Genomic DNA, 19,911 nt, shown 5'->3' on the forward strand with positions numbered 1-19,911 from the left:
GTTTGCCTTTGTTTCGGTTCTCTAGCTTCTGTTGGTTGTTGTGATACAGTTTTCATTTTAATGTTCATAGTTTTGATCCTCTTTCTCCTAAACAAGTCCCTTTAACATTTCATATAACAGTGGTTTGGGTCTGATGAACTCCTTCAGTTTTACTTTGTTCTGCATGCACTTTCTCTGCCCTTCTATTCTGAATGACAGCTTCACTGGATAGAGTAATCGTGGTTGTAGGTTTTTGGTTTTCATGACTTTAAATATTTCTTGCCAGTCCTTCCTTGCCTGCAGAGTTCCTTTTGAGAAATCAGCTGATAGTCTTATTGGGACCCCTTTGCACGTAATTCTCTTCTTCTCTCTTGCTGCTTTTAAGATCCTCTCTTTATCCTTAATTTTTGACATTTTGGTTATAATGTCTCTTGGTGTGGTTCTCCCTGGGTCCAGTTTTTTGGAACTCTCTGTGCTTCCTGGACCTGTAAGTCTATTTCCTTTCCCAAGTTAGGGAAGTTCTGCTTCATTATTTTTTCACATACTTTTTCAATTTCTAGTTCTTCTTCTTCACCTTCTGGCAGCCCTGTGATTGAGATGTTGGCCCGCTTATAGCTGTCCCATAGGTTTCTGAGCCTCTCCTCATTTTCCTCACTTTTTGTTTCCTCTTTCTGCACTGGTTGACTGTTCCTTCCCTATGTTCTGATTTGTTGATTTGATCCCTGGTTTTCTTTCCCTCACCACTAGTTTTGTATGCATTTTCATTCATTTCAGCAGGACTAGCCTTCATTCCTTCTCTGTCTTGTTTAAGATCTGCTGTTAGGTCTGTAAGCATTAGTATAACCAAAGCTCTGAACTGTACCTCTGAAAGATTTCCTATCTGCTGCTTCATTAGATTAGATATTTGCTGTCTGGTCAGCAGTGTCACCGGGATCTCTATCATGATCTGTGCCATCCTGACAGTTTTGTGTTTATCTTTGCTTCCTGGGCGGGGCTGTCACACCACCTACACTATAAGGGGTGAAGCCCTGTGCACTTGTCACAACCAGGCGACCCTTCTCACCACAGTGTGGCGTTTTCTGTGGGGGTGAGGGTCCAAGATGGATTCCTGTCATTCACTCTCCACTGAGAGACCGGGAGCCTCCTCCTCCATCCCCACCCCCTCCAGGCTTCACAGTCTAAGGCAATGAGGATCTGCCTTCCCCAGCACTGGAATCACAAACTGACGGGTCTGGTCTGCAGCCGGGGGTGCCCCCCAGGTGCTTCTTGCCTCCCCTTAAATATGGGTGTCTGTGCTTACCGCTGTCCTGCTGCCATCACCACTGCTGCCGCCACCAGCACAGCTTGACCTCTCCGCCCAGGCTTTGCCCCTCCTACCCATCCTGATGAGAACCACTTCTTTATAACTTCATATGTTGGACTTCCATTTATTTTCTGGAACTTCTGGTTATTTCTCATTTTGCAGTAGTTGTATTCCTTCTTAGTTGTTGAGGGAAATGAAGCGCGCCAGTCTAGGTCTCCATCTTCGCCGAAAGTCTCCTGTGTGTGTTTGCCTCTGTGTCTTAGGTAGAGCTGTCGCTCCTCTCTAGATGAATATTTCTTCTTTATTTCTTTGTTTGCTGGACTTCCATGCAGCTTGATTTTCAGGAACTTCTGGTTGTTCCTAGTTTTGAGGTAGTTGTATTCCTTCTTAGTTGTGGAGGGAGATGCAGCGTATCTGTCTATGCCTACATATTGGCCGGAAAAACCTGCAATCTTTTGGTGTAAGGGACGATGCTCAAACCAACTAAGCCACCTGGCCAGGGCAAATGCTCTGTCATCTTAAAGCCTGATTTTTTTAACTTGTGCCTTTAGAATTAGAATCTCATTGTCATTGAATTTCTACCCGGCAGACAAGACTTGTGTCTGCATTGCCAGTTACTAAATGATCCCAGGTACTGAGCCTATGGGATGACAGGACCTGTAATATGGCTCGATTTCTTCACTAAAGGGAGAGCGCGTGTGAGGGTCACTGGAAGAGATAGTCAGGAACTCACTGGTCTGCTCACAAGTCCTGTCTGCTACAAGTACAAAGGCCATGTTTTCAAGGACTTGTAAAAGCTCAGGTCACACTGACATGGATGCCTGTGCATGGAGTTGATGAGAGCAGTTTAACATCAAAGAACCCAGGGCAGGACAGTCAGAACAAAGCCGGCTCCCCTCATCTGTGGAAGTGAGCACGCTATTTGGGCCACTTGGGGCACCATGGTGGTACCTCACCAAAGGACACTCCAACAACATGCAGAAGCCAGCACATAGGGCTGGGCACTTAACTCAGGGAGCCCAGGGCCATATGAAGGTAGCTTCTGTAGGAAACACTGTATGTTCTGTACTGATCAATCACGAAGCATGCTGGCCAAGGCTTGAATGGGCAATAATCTGACAAGCAGCACTGATTAAAACAAACACTGGAAGTAAACAAATAGTACCAGTTCTAGAGAGTGAAGTACCAGCCATATTGCCTTTCCAACATTCAGTCAGTATTCATCATTTAACCATCTTCAGTAACCCGAGTCAAACTAGGTACCCTGAGTGGACCAAGCCTGCTAGCAAGTTAGAACCATTCGCAGTCATGCCAGTGGGAGGACTCACACATTGGTGAGGCATGTTATCCTATCAACTCTCTTTACCATGGCAAAAATTCCTTTTGGTCCTATGTTTCAGTCTTAACCCAGCCACCCACTCTCTGGCAATCTGTGTGCTGCCTGGATGGACCTGATCCAGCAGCCAATGGGGGGCCCGGCCCTCACCATGTTCAGGGATGAATATTTTCACTGGGGCACTGAAAGGTCCGACCCCTCCTTTGGTGACAGCAGCAATCCTCACTGTGCATGTGGCATTGTGGACTTGAACAGGAATCTGAGCATGGCTGCCATTATGGCTGATGTCTTCAGACAGCTCTTCCTGGGGATGGACAAGAAAGAAAAGGAAATGAAACTTGGCGCTGCTTGGGGCATGTCACCTGTTCCACCACAGTTCCTTCTGAGGGAAGTCACTCCATTGCCTCCAGGGGCCGTGGCCATGTTTCCACATGTCCCTTCCCTCACTCAGGCCACAGCCAATGGAACGAAAGCACAGAGACACAGGGTGGGCTGGCAGCAACCATGGTTGTGAGAGCACAGCCCTCAGGGTGGCAGTGAAGACACCTCTGGAAGGGAGGGGGCATGGAGCCAAGCAGCCAGACGACAAGAGCACGGTGACTCCAGACCCCCCTCAGAACTTCCAAAGGACGCTGCCCAGGAGCCACACTGCTCCCGACACGGATCACCTGCCAGCCTTCCTTGGACCAGTACAAGTGGGCTTGTTCCTTGTAATTAAAAGAATTCTGACTAAATCTCCATTTAGGAAGGTAATGACAGTATTTTTTTTTGTTTTTACCAGTGTGACAAATGCACAAGTTGCCCAATTTTTAAAAATCTGTTTTTATTTTTATTTATTTTGTTTTAAAGCCACCGCCAAGTAACATGAGCTATTAAGACACAGAAGAAAATGACTTTTGAAAAAGTAAACAGGACCTGCATCACCAGTGCAGCTCAGTTGGTTGGGCATCGTCCCACAAACCAAAAGGTCATGGGTTCGATTCCCAGTCAGGGCACATGCCTGGGTTGCAGGTTTGGTCCCCAACTACGTGCATATGGAAGACAGCCAATTGATGTTTCTCTCTCATATTGATATTTGTCTCCCTGTTTCTCTCTCCCTACCCCTTCCTCTAAAATAAAAAAGAAAGAAAGAAAAAGTAACCAGGATTAAGCGTTTATACAGCACTTTACCCTTTGTTTCCATACCTCAACTGTAATGATGTTCTCTGGGGTAGGAAATGAATTGTGTGTCTGGGCTGGCTTTTCAAATAGAAGCTGTATGGATTCTGGAAATCTGATTTCACAGAGAGAAAGGAGAACTATCATGTCATGTGGACCACAGATGTCATGGGTCGCCCGTGAACAGAGGGCCTGCTTTGGGGGTAACTTTCTTTCCTGGCCACTCAGTCGCATACAGTCACTTCTAACCATCGTGCAGGATGGACCAGCTCAGCCTTAACGGAGAGGGCAGTCCCATCCCTCGTGACCAAGTGGGGTTCTGGGTCAGCTGCCTAGAGATGGTTTCTGAATTTGACCAGCGGGGACCATTAGGTCTCAGAAATGCCCTCAGACAAGCAATGATAAGGGAAAATATAGACTTAAATTTTTTTGTTTTTTCTATCCCATGGGACTCTATTGTTGCAGAAAGACTTGCCATAGATTTTTTGTTGTTGTTGTTTGTTAATGAAGTAAACAAATCAATAATTAACCATTTTTTTGAATATTCAGGCAATATTCTTTTAGAAACAGAACATTTTATTTATGGCAAACCCAGTTATTTTCTAAAATTAAACTATATTTGACATGTAAATTGGGTGAATTTAAGGTGTACAACATATTGATTTGAAACATTTATATATTATATAATTGCCATTGCAGCCATAGTTAACACCTCTATCATGTCTCATAATTATCATTTCCTTGTAGTAGTTGTAATAATTAAGATCTAGTCTCTTGGCAAACGTGAGGACTATACTATAACATTGTGGCTTGTGTTCACTGTACCGTGCCTTACATCTGTAGGACTTATTTACTATTTGCAGCATGTGTGTTTTGCTTATGGGATACCTGGTCCATCTCTAATTTGTGAGGGACAGAAAACCATCAAGGAGAGTAATTCCCTAGTCCAACTCGTGGTCCTGCAGCCCTACCGCGAGTCAGGCGGCGGCTGAGGATTACATGCCTGCTTCAGTGTCCAACTCCATGCCTGGCCAGGAGCACAGGCCCGCTTTTGGCTCCACACTTTTGTCTACAAACACTCAAATATAAGACCTCATTTATGAGAGAAATTATCTCCAAATAAAAGGATATGCATAATTATGAAAGAATTAAACCCTCTAGAAGGAGAGAAATAATAATAAAGAGAGTTATCCTTTTGGAAATAAACATAAAAGTACTTTATGAAACCTATTGGCTGACTATGAAAACCTAGAGAAGTGACTTTTTAATTCCCCCCTCCAGTCCCTTAAATGAGTAAAGAGCTAATCCATGCACAGCTCTTGTCATCATTCTGAACCAAACTATGGACATGATGCCAGGCACTGCTTACTGGCCACACATTTTGGAAATATATCAAAACTATTCACTCTAGGGATGGAATTATAATAAATTTAAAGTAGTGATTAGAAAGATATATGATAAATATTTTAGTGGAGGTTTAACAATTTTTTCTAAGAATATTCTTAAATGGGAACCTCCAACATAGTTTTAAAATGATAACTTTTAAAAAGGTGATGTCTCTCATCCTTTGTTTTGATGTCAAGTGTGTAAAGAGAGGTGTGACAATATCTATAGCCTCAAAAATTATTTTAATTTTGATTCTGAAAGCAGACAAAGAAACCCATTTAAAAATCACACACATAGCCCTGGCCAGGTAATTCAGTTGGTTAGTGTCGTCCTGATATGCCCAGGTTGCGGGTTTAATCCCGGATCCCTGTTCAGGGTACATAAAAGAATCAACGAATGAATGCATAAATAAGTGGAACAACAAATTAATGTTTTTTTCTCTCCCTCTCTCTATCTAAAATCAATAAAAAAAAAAAAGAAAAATACACACATGTAGGAGCTGCCCTGTGTGCACCATCCCGCTCAGTGTCAGGTGCCAACCACAGAAGGTGGGGCTGTGTTCCTGGCACAAGATGGTCTGGCCATGGGTTGACTGCATATTTCTCATTTATGGCCTTTCATTTTTCACCAACACAGGCCCATGTCCTCAAAGACTTAAAATTTCCAGGAAATGAAATCAGAAGTATAGTATGATACTGATTAGAACTTCACTCATGGATAAAACATATGGACTTGGCCTATTGGGGAACGTAAGAGCACATAATGTAAGAAACATTATGTCTTGTTTCCCACGTGGGCATTAGGTCATCAGGGTGACTGTAGTGGTGTTTGTGCTCAGTTATCAAAAGACTTTAATATCTTCAGCTCTGTGAGAAAGCACAGCCCTATCTTTGTAACTATATTTAAGAATATGGCCCTTTTTATTGCTTCAAAGAATAGCAACATTCAGTGGGGAAGGACTAGCAGATAAAAGCTTCTGTCATGTTAGCTAATACATAGAAACAAACACAGGGAGCCTGCCAAAATGAGAAGATAAAGAAACATGTCCCAAATGAAAGAAAATAACAAAACTGAAGAAAAAGAACTAAACAAAACGGAGACAAGCAAGCTACTAGATTTAAAGCTCAGAATACTGGTTAGAAGGAAGCTCAATGAACTCTGGGGAAGAATAGATGAATTTAGTGAGAACTTCAACAAAGAGAGAGAGGAAACATAAAAACAGAACTAGAAAACATAAAAGAGAATCAGTCAGAAATGAAGAAAACACTAACTGAAAGGATGAATATATACTACAGAAAATAAACAGAGGGATAAATAAAGTAGAGGATCAAATCAGAGATTTGGAAGATCAGAAAGCAGAAAACACCCAATCACAAGAACAAAAACAAAAGAGAATCCAAAAATATAAGGATAGTATAAGGAGTCTCTCTGGGACAACTTCAAGCATACCAGCATTCACATCATGGGATTGCTGGAAGAAGAGGGAGAGCATGAAACTGAAAATTTCTTTGAAAAAATAATGATGGAAAATAGGCGTCCTGCCCAATGCAGTAAATAAACATACAAGTCCAGAAAGTACAGAGTCCCAAACAAGATGAACTCAAAGAGGCCCACACCAAGACACATCACAATTAAAATGCAAAAGGTTAAAGACAAAGAGAGACTCTTAAAAGCAGCAAGATAAAAGCAATTACCTAAAAGACTGTCAGCTGATTTCTCAAAAGAAACTTTGCAGGACGGAAGGGAGTGGCACAAAATATTCAAAGTGATATAAAAAGCAAGGACCTACAACCAAGATTACTCTACCCAGCAAAGCTATCATTTAGCTTTGAAAGATAAAGAGCTTCTCAGACAAGAAAAAGCTAAAGTAGTTCATCACCGCCAAACCAGTATTACATAAATATTAAAGGGACTTTTTTAAGAAGAAGAAAAAAGATAAAAAATATGAATAAAATGGCAATAAATACATATCTATCAACAATTACTTTAAATGCAAATGGATAAAATGCTCCAGTCAAAAGACATATGGAGGCTGAATAGATAACAAAACAAGACACGTACACATGCTGTCTACAAGAGACTCACTTTAGATGGAAACACACACAAAGACTGAAAGTAAAGGGATGGAAAAGATACTTTCTGAAAGTGGAAACTAAAAAACAAAAAGTGTGGGTAGCAATACTTATACCAGTCAAAATAGACTTTGAAACAAAGGCTATATAACAAGAGACAAAGGTGGCCTTAGCAATTCCACTTCTGAGTACTTATCCGAAAAAACCCAAAACACTAATTCAAAAAGGCATATACATCCATATGTTCATTGCAGCATTATTTGTAATCATCAAGATATGGAAGCAGTCTAAGTCTCCATCAAGAGATGAATGGAAAAAGAAGAAGTGGTGCACGTATACAACAGAATATGACTCAGCCATGTAAAGAAATGAAATCTTGCCATCTGCAACAATGTGGATGGACTTAGAGGGCTTTGTGATAAGTGAAGTAAGTCAGACAGAGTAAGACAAATGTCATATAATTTCACTTCTATGTGAAATCTAAAAAGCAAAACAAATAAACAAGCAGAAAAGAAACATACTCATAGATACAGGGATATTTTGATGATTGCCAAATGGAAGGGGGCTGGGAGGAGAATGGGTAAAAAAAGTGAAGGGATTAAGAAGTACAAATTGGTTGTTACAGAATAGTCATGGGATGTAAAGTATAGCATAGGGAACATAGTCAATATTGTAATAACCAAGTATGGTGTCAGATGGGTCTAGATTTATCATGGTGATCACTTAGTAAGCTATATTAATGTCTAATCACTGGATTGTACACATGAAAATAATACCATTCTCTCTGTCAACTGTAATAAAAAAATTAACAATTATTTAAAGAAAAAAAAGAAATGACTGTTCCATTCAGAGAAAAGTCCCCCGGCTGGTTGAGATGTCTGCCAGGTCCATGTATGGAGTCTGTAGTGCCATAAATGCCTACAAGAAAGTTCATGGTCCTGCATTCAGATGGTACAAAGGTGGGCAAGACACGCTCCAGTTTTAAAGAGAAAAAACCACACGTGCTCCTGACTTGGGACTTTTATTGAAAAAGGAAAGGGTATAAAAAAAAAAATAGTACAAAAGTGTCAATGTCTTTATCAAGATCTAGTAAATGTCTGTATGTTAAATATCAGAAGTTTTTTAGTCTGGAAGAGACACAACGGTTGTGGTAACAAAGGTATAAACTTTGAAAACCAAGTTTTCAGCATAACTGCAATAATCTACCCATGGCTCTCCGGTCCAGCTCCCCATCACATCATGCCCCTAAAAGCATTCATGTTCCAGCGCTTTGAGTGAGTCATGATCCCTCACAGCTGTCACATTATGCCTCGTCTCACGTTCTCTCTCTCATCTGGAACTCCTCCATCATCTCCTGTCAAGATTATTCCAAGCCCAGATCAAGTTCCCCCTTTGCTGGAGAGGCATCTGCACGGGCCCGAGCACCATTGCTCATCCCTGCTGAGTGGGCCAAACTGCAAGGCCTAACCACTCCTGACCCTGAGCCATACTGGGGCTGGTCACATAGGCAGTGAAGTCACTCATGGTGGCAGCAGTGAGACCACTGTGCAACTGCAGCGCATGGGCCATTTGTTCTTGCTGCACAGGGTGCCACGCTCTTGGCCCAAGAACCCTCCGTAAGTGAGCCTATTGCATAGCTCCATTGAGCTTGAGGGCAGGGAACCCGCACCACCATGCTGAAGTTCTGTCTGATGTGCTGTGAGTGACAAATGTTTGCTCTGGTCGGTTGGCACTTGTATCTAATTTGGCTCCTATGGAGAAGTGTCAAGGCGACCACTTGCTTACTGAGCCCTCCCGTTCAGAGTCTGGTTACTCCTTGCTGTCCTCTATGCAGCTGGGTTCTCCCCTAACAATCTTCTTCAGAAAAGTGTCCCCTGGAATTACAAAAGGCTATGAATTGCTGGCTTGCTAAGTCTTATAGCTTCTTGACCATTTGTTATGGTTATGTGAGTAATTCACATATCTTCCTAAAGGGCCCAAGCTCCCTGAAGGTAGAAATCAGGTGGTAACAGAGATGACTTCTACCTGTACGTACTGAATAAATAATTGAATGGATAAATGAATAAGTGAGGAAAGTGCCAAAGATTCCTTGAAATTTCATAACTATTCAGTCACCTTTAAGTTTTAAACATCCTTCATATCCCACCCACTGGAGTTGCCTTGCCTAACTCAGTAACATCTGGTATTCTCACAACAAAATGAAGGCTTCTAAAACAGTATTAAATCAGCAGATCAGAGACAAGCGCACTCTACTAGTGCTCAGACTTACGGAAGCATCCGCACTCTGCCACAGGTGAGATACCCGGTAGCCCACCAGCTCCCCATTCTGCCGTTCAATTGGAGGCTTGATCCATCTGATGTCCAACTTGCTACCAGATTCATTCAGAAACACAGTGATGTTCAAAGGTGCTACCGATGGAGCTAAAAGGAAAAGGAGAGAAGGATGAAGAATCGCAAAGAAAAGCACACAGAGATTCAGTCTCTTCTTGGTTTCTGAATGTTTGGTTTTCAAATGTCCTAGGAAAGCACTCAAGTGAGACTGAGACGAATAGCAGATTTTCTCTTTTCAAAATTCAGGACTTCTGAGGTAGTACACGAGTGTTCAAAAGTCAGCTCTTTCCAAACTAAAAGAACGAGGAAGAGGAAGACAGGGAAGGCAGTGGGTGGAGCACATGGACTCCCCCAGGGGAAGCAAAGCAGACACACTTGACCAGCGTTCTCCAATAGTAACCTGAGAAGCCGAAGGTCAAGCAGGCCAAATGGATAGGAAGTCTGTGTCATGTGAGATGTACAAGGCAGAGAACTCTGCATACCTCAGAAGGAAACCACCCCTTTGAAGTCCAGAGGCAGGTGACTGATAGTATGAAGAGAACTAATCAGCCAGAAAATTACTATATATGTGTAAGACCTTTCATTATTGGAGATCTGAGGCTTAAATGTTAATTACTAGGCTAGATGTCAAAAGGTAGCATTTAGTACTGTTTTTCGCTCTCTGGTTTATAGTCCATTCTGCTAAGGCACATACCTCCTCTATGTCTGTTATTTCTCACAAGGATAATAAAAGTTAAAGCTTTTTGGGAAACAGGTCAAGGTCATTACTATATATTTTTTTTGTGAGAGAGGAACCTTGACTACATCTATTAAAATGGAAAATGATATTCTTTGACCAGATATTTTATTTCCAGCTATTTAACCTACAAAATTCTCCTGTGGGTGGCATTATATTCATTGAAACAAAATAGTGACAAAAAGCAATAAGTGTAATGGTCAGTCAATAATTGTGACATAATGAATTTTGATACATTTTCCAATGGAAAACTTACAACTCGGCCAGTGGAAAAAAAATGAGATCATGTACACTGTTACGAAAAAATATCTAATGGAGGTAAAGTTCAAAATGCTAGAAGGTATGATTAATGATCCATTTTAGAAATTTTAAAAGTGTTTTATATATATAAAAGAATAAAGACAATTGGAATAATAGATCCCAAATTATTGCCTGTAGTTGTATATTTCTGTTATGTCTGAAAGGAAAAGACAAAGGAACCCTAACCCTCTTTGTCTCTGCTGGTTCCAGGAGCAGTTAGAAGGCATTTCAGCGTAAGACATGTCATACAGCTAATGCTGTACCTGTGAAATGAATCACACTTTCAAATCTGTTGTAGAATTAATGGATAAACATAGCCAGCTCATCATGTTTTTACATCTGCTCCCTCCTGCAACCCCTCTACAATGACAGTAAGGGTTTTAAAACAGTATAAACTCATAAGGTAAAGAGGAATCAACAGTGGAAGGCAAATTTCAACATATATTTGAAAGCTGGAAAAGAAACAGAGAAGGTGTAATTAACTCAGCTAGATGATTCTCCCAAAAGCACTAGGAGAGGCTCAGAAGCTGTGGGCCCAGGTGGAAGACTGAAAGTTTGATCAGGAAGTTGTTAGTCCTTGAAATTCCTCTAACTTATTGCCATACATGTGTCCGGAACCCCCTCAAATTCTTACAGGAGACAGGATACCTTCCTTATTCTATGAACTAAAATACCTCTGGACTCAGCATTAATAGAATGGAAGTACAATGAGGGGCCAGACTGGGAAGTGGGAAAATAAGTGAAAGCCTGTGCCCTGAATGAGGACTCCACCTTACCTGTCTTCCTCACCTGGCTGCTATTCATGAGTCGGGACAGAAGACTTCTTTTCTAGAGAAAGTGATAAGTCCTACTGGAAAGAAAACCAATACTGACACTTGGGGATATCTTCACTCTAACACTTAAGGTCACCGCCCAATCACCTGACAGTAATGTCTGCAAAATCCACCCACACTCTTAGAGCATCCAATTAAGGTTCTGGTTCTCCACTCTTCAGTAGAAGCAGACAGTGGACAATCAGCAGAGGTCAAAGACCACAGGACACACAGGACAGAGGGCTCAGAGGAGACAAAGCCAATGTAGGGAACTACAGAAAACTAAAACAACAAAAAAAAAACCTGATAATTAATATACCCAAAGATAGGTAAAGGTTCTTGTACTTGAGAACTGAAAAAAAAAAAAAAGTCAGTGAAATAGAAAACTCTTGAAATTAGCAATATGATAAAATACAATATTTAATAGAAGAATTGGAAGAGAAATCTAGTAAGTTTCCAAAATAGTAGACTAAAAATTAAAGAGGTCAATTTGAGAAAAGAAAATTGAAGAAGCAGCCAAAGAGGTCCGCCATCTGTCTAATACAATTCCTGAACTGAAAAACAGAACATTTTCAAAGAAAATAATGTTTCAGAAAAAGTCTCAAAACCAAAGTACTTGCATTTCTAGGTCAGAAGGGCCCCTTACAGTTTATGAGGATGACAAACAGAATCCACATCACAACCCATCACAGCCCCATGATTAAACAGAAAAGGTATTTTAAAAAACAAATTAAATAGTTCATGTAGAAAACTCAAGTATTGGAATTCTCCACAGTAACTCTTGAAGATAAAAAACAATGCAGAAATATTTTTAAATTTTTGAGAAAATAATTTCCAACATAAAATTCTATATTAGGAAAAATTAGCACTCCAGTATGACATAAAGACATGCAAGTTCCCATAGTTTTTATACTTTACACATACTGTCCCTGGAGCTACTAAACAACGTGCTCCATGAAAATGAGGGCTTGAACCAAGAAAGACAAACACCCGGGAGAAGGCTATGGAGTTGCTAAGATGACTCTGGAGGGAAACAGGAAAAGTAACACATGAAAGAATTAAAGATAACAGTGCTCGGGCCTCACTCAGGGCTAGGAGTCATGTCTGTTCTCAGTTATCAAGACTGGAAAACCTAATGATCTGAGGAGCATTGGACAGAGTACACATAACAGTCTTGTCTCACTAGTGGGTAATAACTGACTCTAGAGTGAGCCCTGTTCTTGTCCTGCCTCACAAATCTGAAAAGGAAGATCCAAAAGGATCAAACTTTTTCCAATAATTTAACAATGTCCCCCCAAAAGCTCAACTTAACAGGAATATAAAAATACCTAGTATCTCAGAAGGCTAAATTCACAATGTCGGGAATCCAAACAAAGAAACTGTAAAGTCCTCTACGTAACATGAATATAAAATGAATCAAACAAAACTGCCCCAGAAACATCACAGATGTTAGAATTATCAAGGACATTAAAAGTTATTACAACTGCATTCCATATAGTCCAAAAGTTAAGTACAAAGATGAAAGATACAAAAAAGATACAAAAATTATAATATGAAAGATGAAATATACATTAGATAGAATTAATGGCAGATTAGACACCACACAAGACCAGTAAATTTGAAAACACCATAGAAACTACCCAATATAAAACAGAAAAGCAAGAAAAAATAAAAGAATATCAATGAGTTATGAGGCAACTTCAAGTGATCAAATATGAAGTCTGTCCGGAAAACGTCCAGACAGTGTTAATATGATGAGAACGGTTTGCAAGACATCGATGTAAGCCGGCAGGCAAGGACAGTGGACTGGAATGCACATGTGTGAACAATGACAACTTCACTGTACTAGTCAGTGGGGTGGTAGATGCAATTGAGTGGGCATGTGTACTGTGTGGCCTTCACATTCAAAATGACTGAGTGAGTAGAGCAATGAAGCTGCATCAAATTTTGCATTAAGCTGGAACATTCCTCCTTGGAAACTATTCTGATGACTCAGAAGGCCACAGCTATGGGCAACTGGTGAGTGGCAGCTTCATCATGACAATGCGCCCACTCATGAACACACCTTGTGCAGACTTTTTTGGAGAAACATCAAGTCACCCAGGTGATTCAGCCCTGCTACAGCCAAGATTTGGCACTCCGGGATTTCTGGTCTTTCCCAAAACTAAAATCACCTCTGAAACAGAAAATATTTCAGACCATTGATGAGATTCAGGAAAATACAATGGGACAACTGATGGCTATTGGGAGAACTGTGTGAGGGCCCAAGGTGCCTGCTTTGAAGGGGACTGAAGCATCATTGTATTATGTACAATATTTCTTATATCTTGTATCTTCTTCAATAAAAGTTTCAATTTTTCATAGTATGTGGCTGGATACTTTCTGGACAGACCTTGTATGTGTATAATTGGCATCCTTTAAGAAGAGGGATGGGAACAAAAAAAATATTAGAAAAGGTAATGGCTAAAATGTTTACAAATCGGGTGCAAAACATAAACACACAGATCCAAGAAATTCAAGGACCCGCAAGCACAAGCAATATTTTTTAAAAATTACACCAGCTGGTGTGGCTCAGTTGGTTGGAGCATCATCCCACAGGTTCAATTCCTGGTCAGGTCACCTGGCTAGGATGTGGGTTTAGTCTCTGATTGGGGAGCATGGGAGAGGCAACCAATTGATGTTTCTCTCTCACATTGATGTTTCTGTTTCTCTCCCACACCCTCTCTCCCATTCCTTCTCTCTAAAATCAATAAGCATGTCCTCAGGTGGGGATTAAAAAAAATGACACCAAAGCACATCACAAATTGCTCAAAATCAACAATAAAGGGAAAACGAGAGACAAAATACATGCAGATACATTACATACAGAGGAACAAATAACTACTAGTGTACATTTCTTATCAGAAATAATTCAAGCAAGAAGACAGTGATGCAACATTTTTAAAGTACTGAAAGTAAAAAGAAAATGTGAACCTGGAATCCTATATCTAGTAAAAATATTTTTCAAAAACAGAGCAAAAGAAATATCAAAGGTAAAAATAAAGATTTTTCTCAGACATACAGAAGCTTAATTCCTCACCAGATCCATACTATAATAAATGATGAGAGCTGTTAAGATAGAAAACAATGCTGCATGAAAATGTGGATCAATACCAATAAATGAATAAAATTAGAAACGACAACTTTGTGGGTAAGTATGTGTTTTTCTAATTATCTAAGTCACCCTAAAAAATTACTGATTGATTGAAAAAAGAAACAACAATGTTGTGTGGACTTATAACATAGATAAAACTAAAATGGATAACAGCCATTGTGCAAATATCAGAGGAGAAAATGGAAGTGTACTATTTGAAGGTTCCTACATGGCACATGAAGTGGTATATAACATCACTTGAAGGTAGACAGTGATAAGTTAAACATGTATACTATTAACCCTAAAGCAACCATGAGGTAAACAAAAAACAAGAATTATAGCTAATAAGAAAACAAAGGAGACAAAATAGAATAAAAATATTCAATTAACCTAAGAGAAGGAAGAAAAAAGGAACAAACTACAGACGAAACAGATAAAAAATGTGATAGATTTCAACTTAACCTTTAAACTCAAAGTTTAAAGGTGTAAATGTAATTTGATACGAGCAAGATAACATGCATCACATCATATTTTAATGGATTAAATACCTCAATTTAAAGACAGAAGTTGTAAATGGGTTAAAAAGCAAGACTAAAGTATATGCTTCCTAAGTGAAACACACTTTAAATATAAAGGCAGAGATAAGAAAAATAAGGATGAAACAAAGATATACCATGGAATCAAAGCTAAAATGGTTATCACAATATCAGACAAAGTAGACTTCACAGAGGATAATATTACCAAGGATAAAGAAAATAATTTCATAATGATAAAGCAGTCAATTTGTTATGAGAGCACAGCAATATTAAACATTTATGTGCAAAATAACAGACCTTCAAAACATTAAAAAAAAACCTGCTAGAGAACTACAAATAGAAATTGATAAAGCCAGTTATAACTGCAGATTTCAATGCTTCTTTCTAAGTAACTGATAGAAGTAGGAAGAAAATCGATAAAAATATAATTTGAAAAACACAACCAATGAATTTCAACAAGATGACATTTATAGAATACTGTATACAATCTAATACAAGCAGAATACACATTTCTCTTCAAGTGCACAGCAAACATTTATCAAGATAGACCATATTCTGGACCATAAAATAAATTTCAATAAATTATTTTCTCCAGCCCCAACAAAATGAAATTAGAAGTCAATATACAGTTCTCTAGAAAACCCCCAAATATTTGAAAACTAAGATACATACCTGAGGAACTAATGGGTCAAAGAAGGAATCAGAAAGTAAGTATTTTGAACTCACTGGAAATGGAACTCAGCATATAAAAATTGTTCTTAAAGGGTTTTCTTCCTCATTTGAGAAAAGGAGGTATTTTACAATTTTGGCACTGGAGTTTCATCTGTGCAAAGATTAAGCCCTAACAATTTCTGATCTGGCGCTGCCGCACAGTCTGTATTAAGACCAGGTCACTAATGGTATGAGGCTGGACTTAAGGGCACGTAAGAGGTTCTGCATGATCTATAGCTCCAGTTGGGAAAGAATGAAGGCTGTGTGACTCAACTTTAACAGAACTACATCATTTACTCCAATATTCATAGAAAAGGAAAAAATCTCAGAATTAAAAAGCAGCACACAGAAAATTGTTTAAATTTAAAGATGTTATTGAAATTTGCTATGAGCAAGATGATACAGAGGTAACAGTACCTACTCCACTCGACTGCTGTGAGGATCTCATGAGATAATGCATGTAAAGCACCTAACATGGTCCCTGGCACACAGTCTTTGGCTAATGTTAGCCATCTTCAAATTCATTAGTTTTCTTGAGTTTGATGCTATGAGTGAAAACTTTTGTATTATTATATTTTAATTAAAAATAATATACGCTATAAAGAGTGTGCTGGTATCATATATTCTTATACAAAAAGAAAATATTACTTATATGTAGTTTTTAAGTTTCTTTCTCATTTTCACTGGCTACCTCAATAAAAATTTCTTCTGGAGACAAAGACCAAACAAAGCAAAACTTAAACTCTAAATCAGGCCACTGGGAAGGACTTGTTTAATCACATGCCATTAGAAGCAATATTCTGAACGCAAGGAATTACCTCCTTCGGTCGTGCTGGCCAGGATCCAAGGGCTCCACGTGGACCAGCCAATCTCATTCCTGCAGGACACGCCAATGCTGTAATTAGCTAGAGCTCGCAGCTGCTCAGCTTGATACAGAGGTGGAGAAGCAGAGGTGTTAAAAATCATGATGGAGCCATTACTCAGAGGGTCAACTTCCTTGACCTAAGTGAAGAGTGAAGACGTGGACCCGGCATTAGTAAGGTGGTGGGAATGTCAGACATGGGGCTCTCAGGCATCCTGAGCACGTGGCCCTTCCTGTCCACAGAAGGGAAGTACCTGCTTCCTTCCAGGCCACACACCAATGTCCCCACCAGCATTACTGAGTGTTACTCATGCTGCTGGAGCAACAATGGAGGACCCGAGGAAAGGCCTAAAATAAGTGATCTCAGTGTGGCAGGCAACAGAGCACATAATTATCATTATATTACAATTATGACAATACATTATAAAATAGCCCTTCCTCTCTGAGAGCCACCGCAAGTCTTGATTTCTTCCAGTGGTTTCACAGAATATGCAACAAAGTCAACAGACATATGGTAACAAAGCCTAAGATATTTACTATCCAGAACTTTGAAGAAAATCTTCCCCAAATCCTATTTTAGAAGATGGAATACTGGATTTGTTTTAATGTGTATTTCTTTTCATCATGTATCCTGAGGACCCTCTGCTCTTCCTTGAGGGAAATTTTAGCATGTTCATTATTCTTCCCCGCCTGCATAACCCAATATAAATTCACTCCAAAAGCATACACAGATAATGCAGATTTTATGACATTTTTTGGTGGGGAGACATAGGAAAGGGTCATTTACACCCCACCCAATACAATTTTCTCCAAATCTCTCTAAAGCATATCAGCTCTTTCTCTGCGTTCCTACTCTTCATCCTTCCCTCCATAAAGCCCACCAATCTCCCCACATCCCTCTCCAGGTGTCCTGTGTCTGCACAGGCAAGAGAGGGGTTTCCCAGTAAAAAATCTCCCCAGTTTTCCTTAGGCACACCTCCTGTCTGGGGATGGGGAAATTGGGAGTGTTTTCTTTTTTTTCTCCAGACATTTTTTAAATTTTCTATAAAACAGAGTACTTATAAAATCAGAAAGACAAAACGGTATTGAATAAACAAAGAAGTAACCAAAAGCAATCTGAGGGAAAAAATCTTAAACTCTGTATTTATTCCTGATAAGAATGGGCTGACAATCATGAGGTGTAGATCTATAATGCTGCCATTTCAGGATATAAGTGTTGAAATTGAGGCCAAGGAGCCACAGATAACATTTTGGAATTCCAAATCCATTAGTGATACCTCAATGGTGGTGTCGAGGCCGAGTCTCACTTCCGACTAAGAACCAGAGACTCCACTGGGTGACAAGAAGCACCAGTTGGCCTGAGGAGACATGATGAGCTGCATGCTCATCTCACTGGTGGTTGTTGGCAGACACCACTTTGTTTCTTCACTTTAGAGTATGCAGCTCCTTCCTGGTGACCAACCACGTAAACTAAGGTGGAGGAAACCTGTAGCTCCCACCCACCCACCCACCCATTTTGGAAGCAATGTGTGGAACATTTCCAGGGTTCAATGGATCCTGGGGAGAAAAAAAGGAATAAAACAGCAAGAAGTATGTGGGAGAGTTAAAAATAGACCTGGAGTATGCAGCCCAAAATGGGTGAAGAACGGAATTCACCTCAGGACCAAAGGAAGTGGGAGGGTGTGTCCTGCTATAGCATGGGTCTGAATCTCGGCCAGAACATTCATTTGTTACCTAGTCAGAGTTTAAAACTGTAATGAACTGGGAACTTACTATAAAACTATCCTTGGTTCCTTTAGAAATGGAATATACTGTGAATCTGCAGAATGTAAATTATAACTTCTCAAGCCAGTCCTAATTATCCCTATTAGGACTACAGGAGGAAAAAAAGGGCCCAGTTATATTTGAATTTCACATCAACGAGAAATAATTATATGTATAGGTATGACACCAAATTACTCGTGTAATTTAACTTGTAAAATATTATCCTTATTTGCTAAATCTGGTCACCCTACCAGAGATGGAAAAGAGAATGGGTAAAGGAAGGCAGAAGTAGCTGGAGGGCAAAGACAGAATAACCATGTCGGTACTACAGGATCTGAGGTGGGTGAGGCAGGAAGATCACTGATTCAGGCCATGGCCACCCAAAGCCGAGGCAAGGACAGAGAGAGCAGGTGAAGTGTGCGTGTCATCATCACCCTCCACCTTCAGGGCAGCCTGATGTTTTCAGACCCTCCAGCCACCCCACTCCACTTCATGTCTACCCTGAAGTCCCCTCTCCAGGTTAGGGAGCTCCTCCTCCAAGCCCGTCTGTAGGCAACCACCCTCGTGAGGGAGGAGCCTTGTGCTCTCTTCAAACAGCTCAGCCATTTGGTAACAGTTTTTCAAAGCGCTCCTCTAAGCTGCAGATATATAGGGGCATTCATGGCCCTGTATAAGGAAACAGATCCTGGTAGTCCCCAACAACAGAGCCCTGAAATACATGAAGCAAAAACTGAAAGAACTAAAGGGAGAAATAGACAATTCAAAAACAACAGTTGAGACCTCAATTTCCCACTTTCCATAATCAATAGAACCACCAGACAAAAGATCACCAAGGAAACAGAATAATTGAACAAAACTATAACTTAACTCAACCTGACAGGTGTAGGACACTTCACCAGCCCCAGGTGAATACACCCATGCTGAGTGCACACAGAGTACAGTCCAGGCCAGAACTTATGCTTGGCCATAAATAAGCCTTGATAAACTTAAAAGGATGGAAATCATAGTAGTGTATCCTCCAAACACAATGGAAGAACATTAGAAATCAATAAAGAACGAACATTTGAGAAACTCACAATCACATGCAAGTTAACAACATATTCCTAAATAACCATCATGAAAAGGAAAAAAAGATCACAAGGAAAATGACAAACTTGAGATAAACTGGAAAAACACCAAAAACCAACCAAACAAAAAAGCATAAAACTTAGGGGAGGCAGCTAACACCAGGGGATTAGAGGGCTATAATCGGCAAACATGCCCATATTTAATGAAGAGATTTAAAATCAATCACCTAACTTTCCTCTTTAAGAAACAAAAACAAGAAAAGAGCAAACTAAGCCAAAGCAAAGAGAAGAAAAGAAATAAAGATTAGGGCAGAAATGAGTGAAGTAGAGAACAGAAAAACTCACAAAGGCAAAAGCTGGTTCTTCGCAAAGATAACAAAATTTGTAAATCTTCAGCTAGACTGACCAAGAAAAAAAGGAGGGAA

At 40.0% G+C, this 19,911-nt stretch overlaps 1 protein-coding gene across 1 annotated transcript in view; it reads right to left on the bottom strand.

The window, feature by feature from the left end:
* The window catches only part of MERTK (MER proto-oncogene, tyrosine kinase), a 95,616-nt gene that overhangs the window by 24,763 nt on the left and 50,942 nt on the right, over positions 1 to 19,911 (bottom strand). The window contains exons 7-9 of the mRNA XM_090281737.1: positions 16,612 to 16,795; positions 9,504 to 9,655; positions 2,769 to 2,922 (exon numbers count right to left, since the gene is read on the bottom strand). Of these exons, the coding sequence (XP_090137863.1) occupies positions 2,769 to 2,922; positions 9,504 to 9,655; positions 16,612 to 16,795 (490 nt within the window). The remainder of the gene's footprint in view (positions 1 to 2,768; positions 2,923 to 9,503; positions 9,656 to 16,611; positions 16,796 to 19,911) is intronic.

This window comes from Furipterus horrens, unplaced genomic scaffold, assembly GCF_987537825.1.
Source record: "Furipterus horrens unplaced genomic scaffold, mFurHor1.1.pri manual_scaffold_6, whole genome shotgun sequence".
Taxonomy (NCBI): domain Eukaryota; kingdom Metazoa; phylum Chordata; class Mammalia; order Chiroptera; family Furipteridae; genus Furipterus; species Furipterus horrens.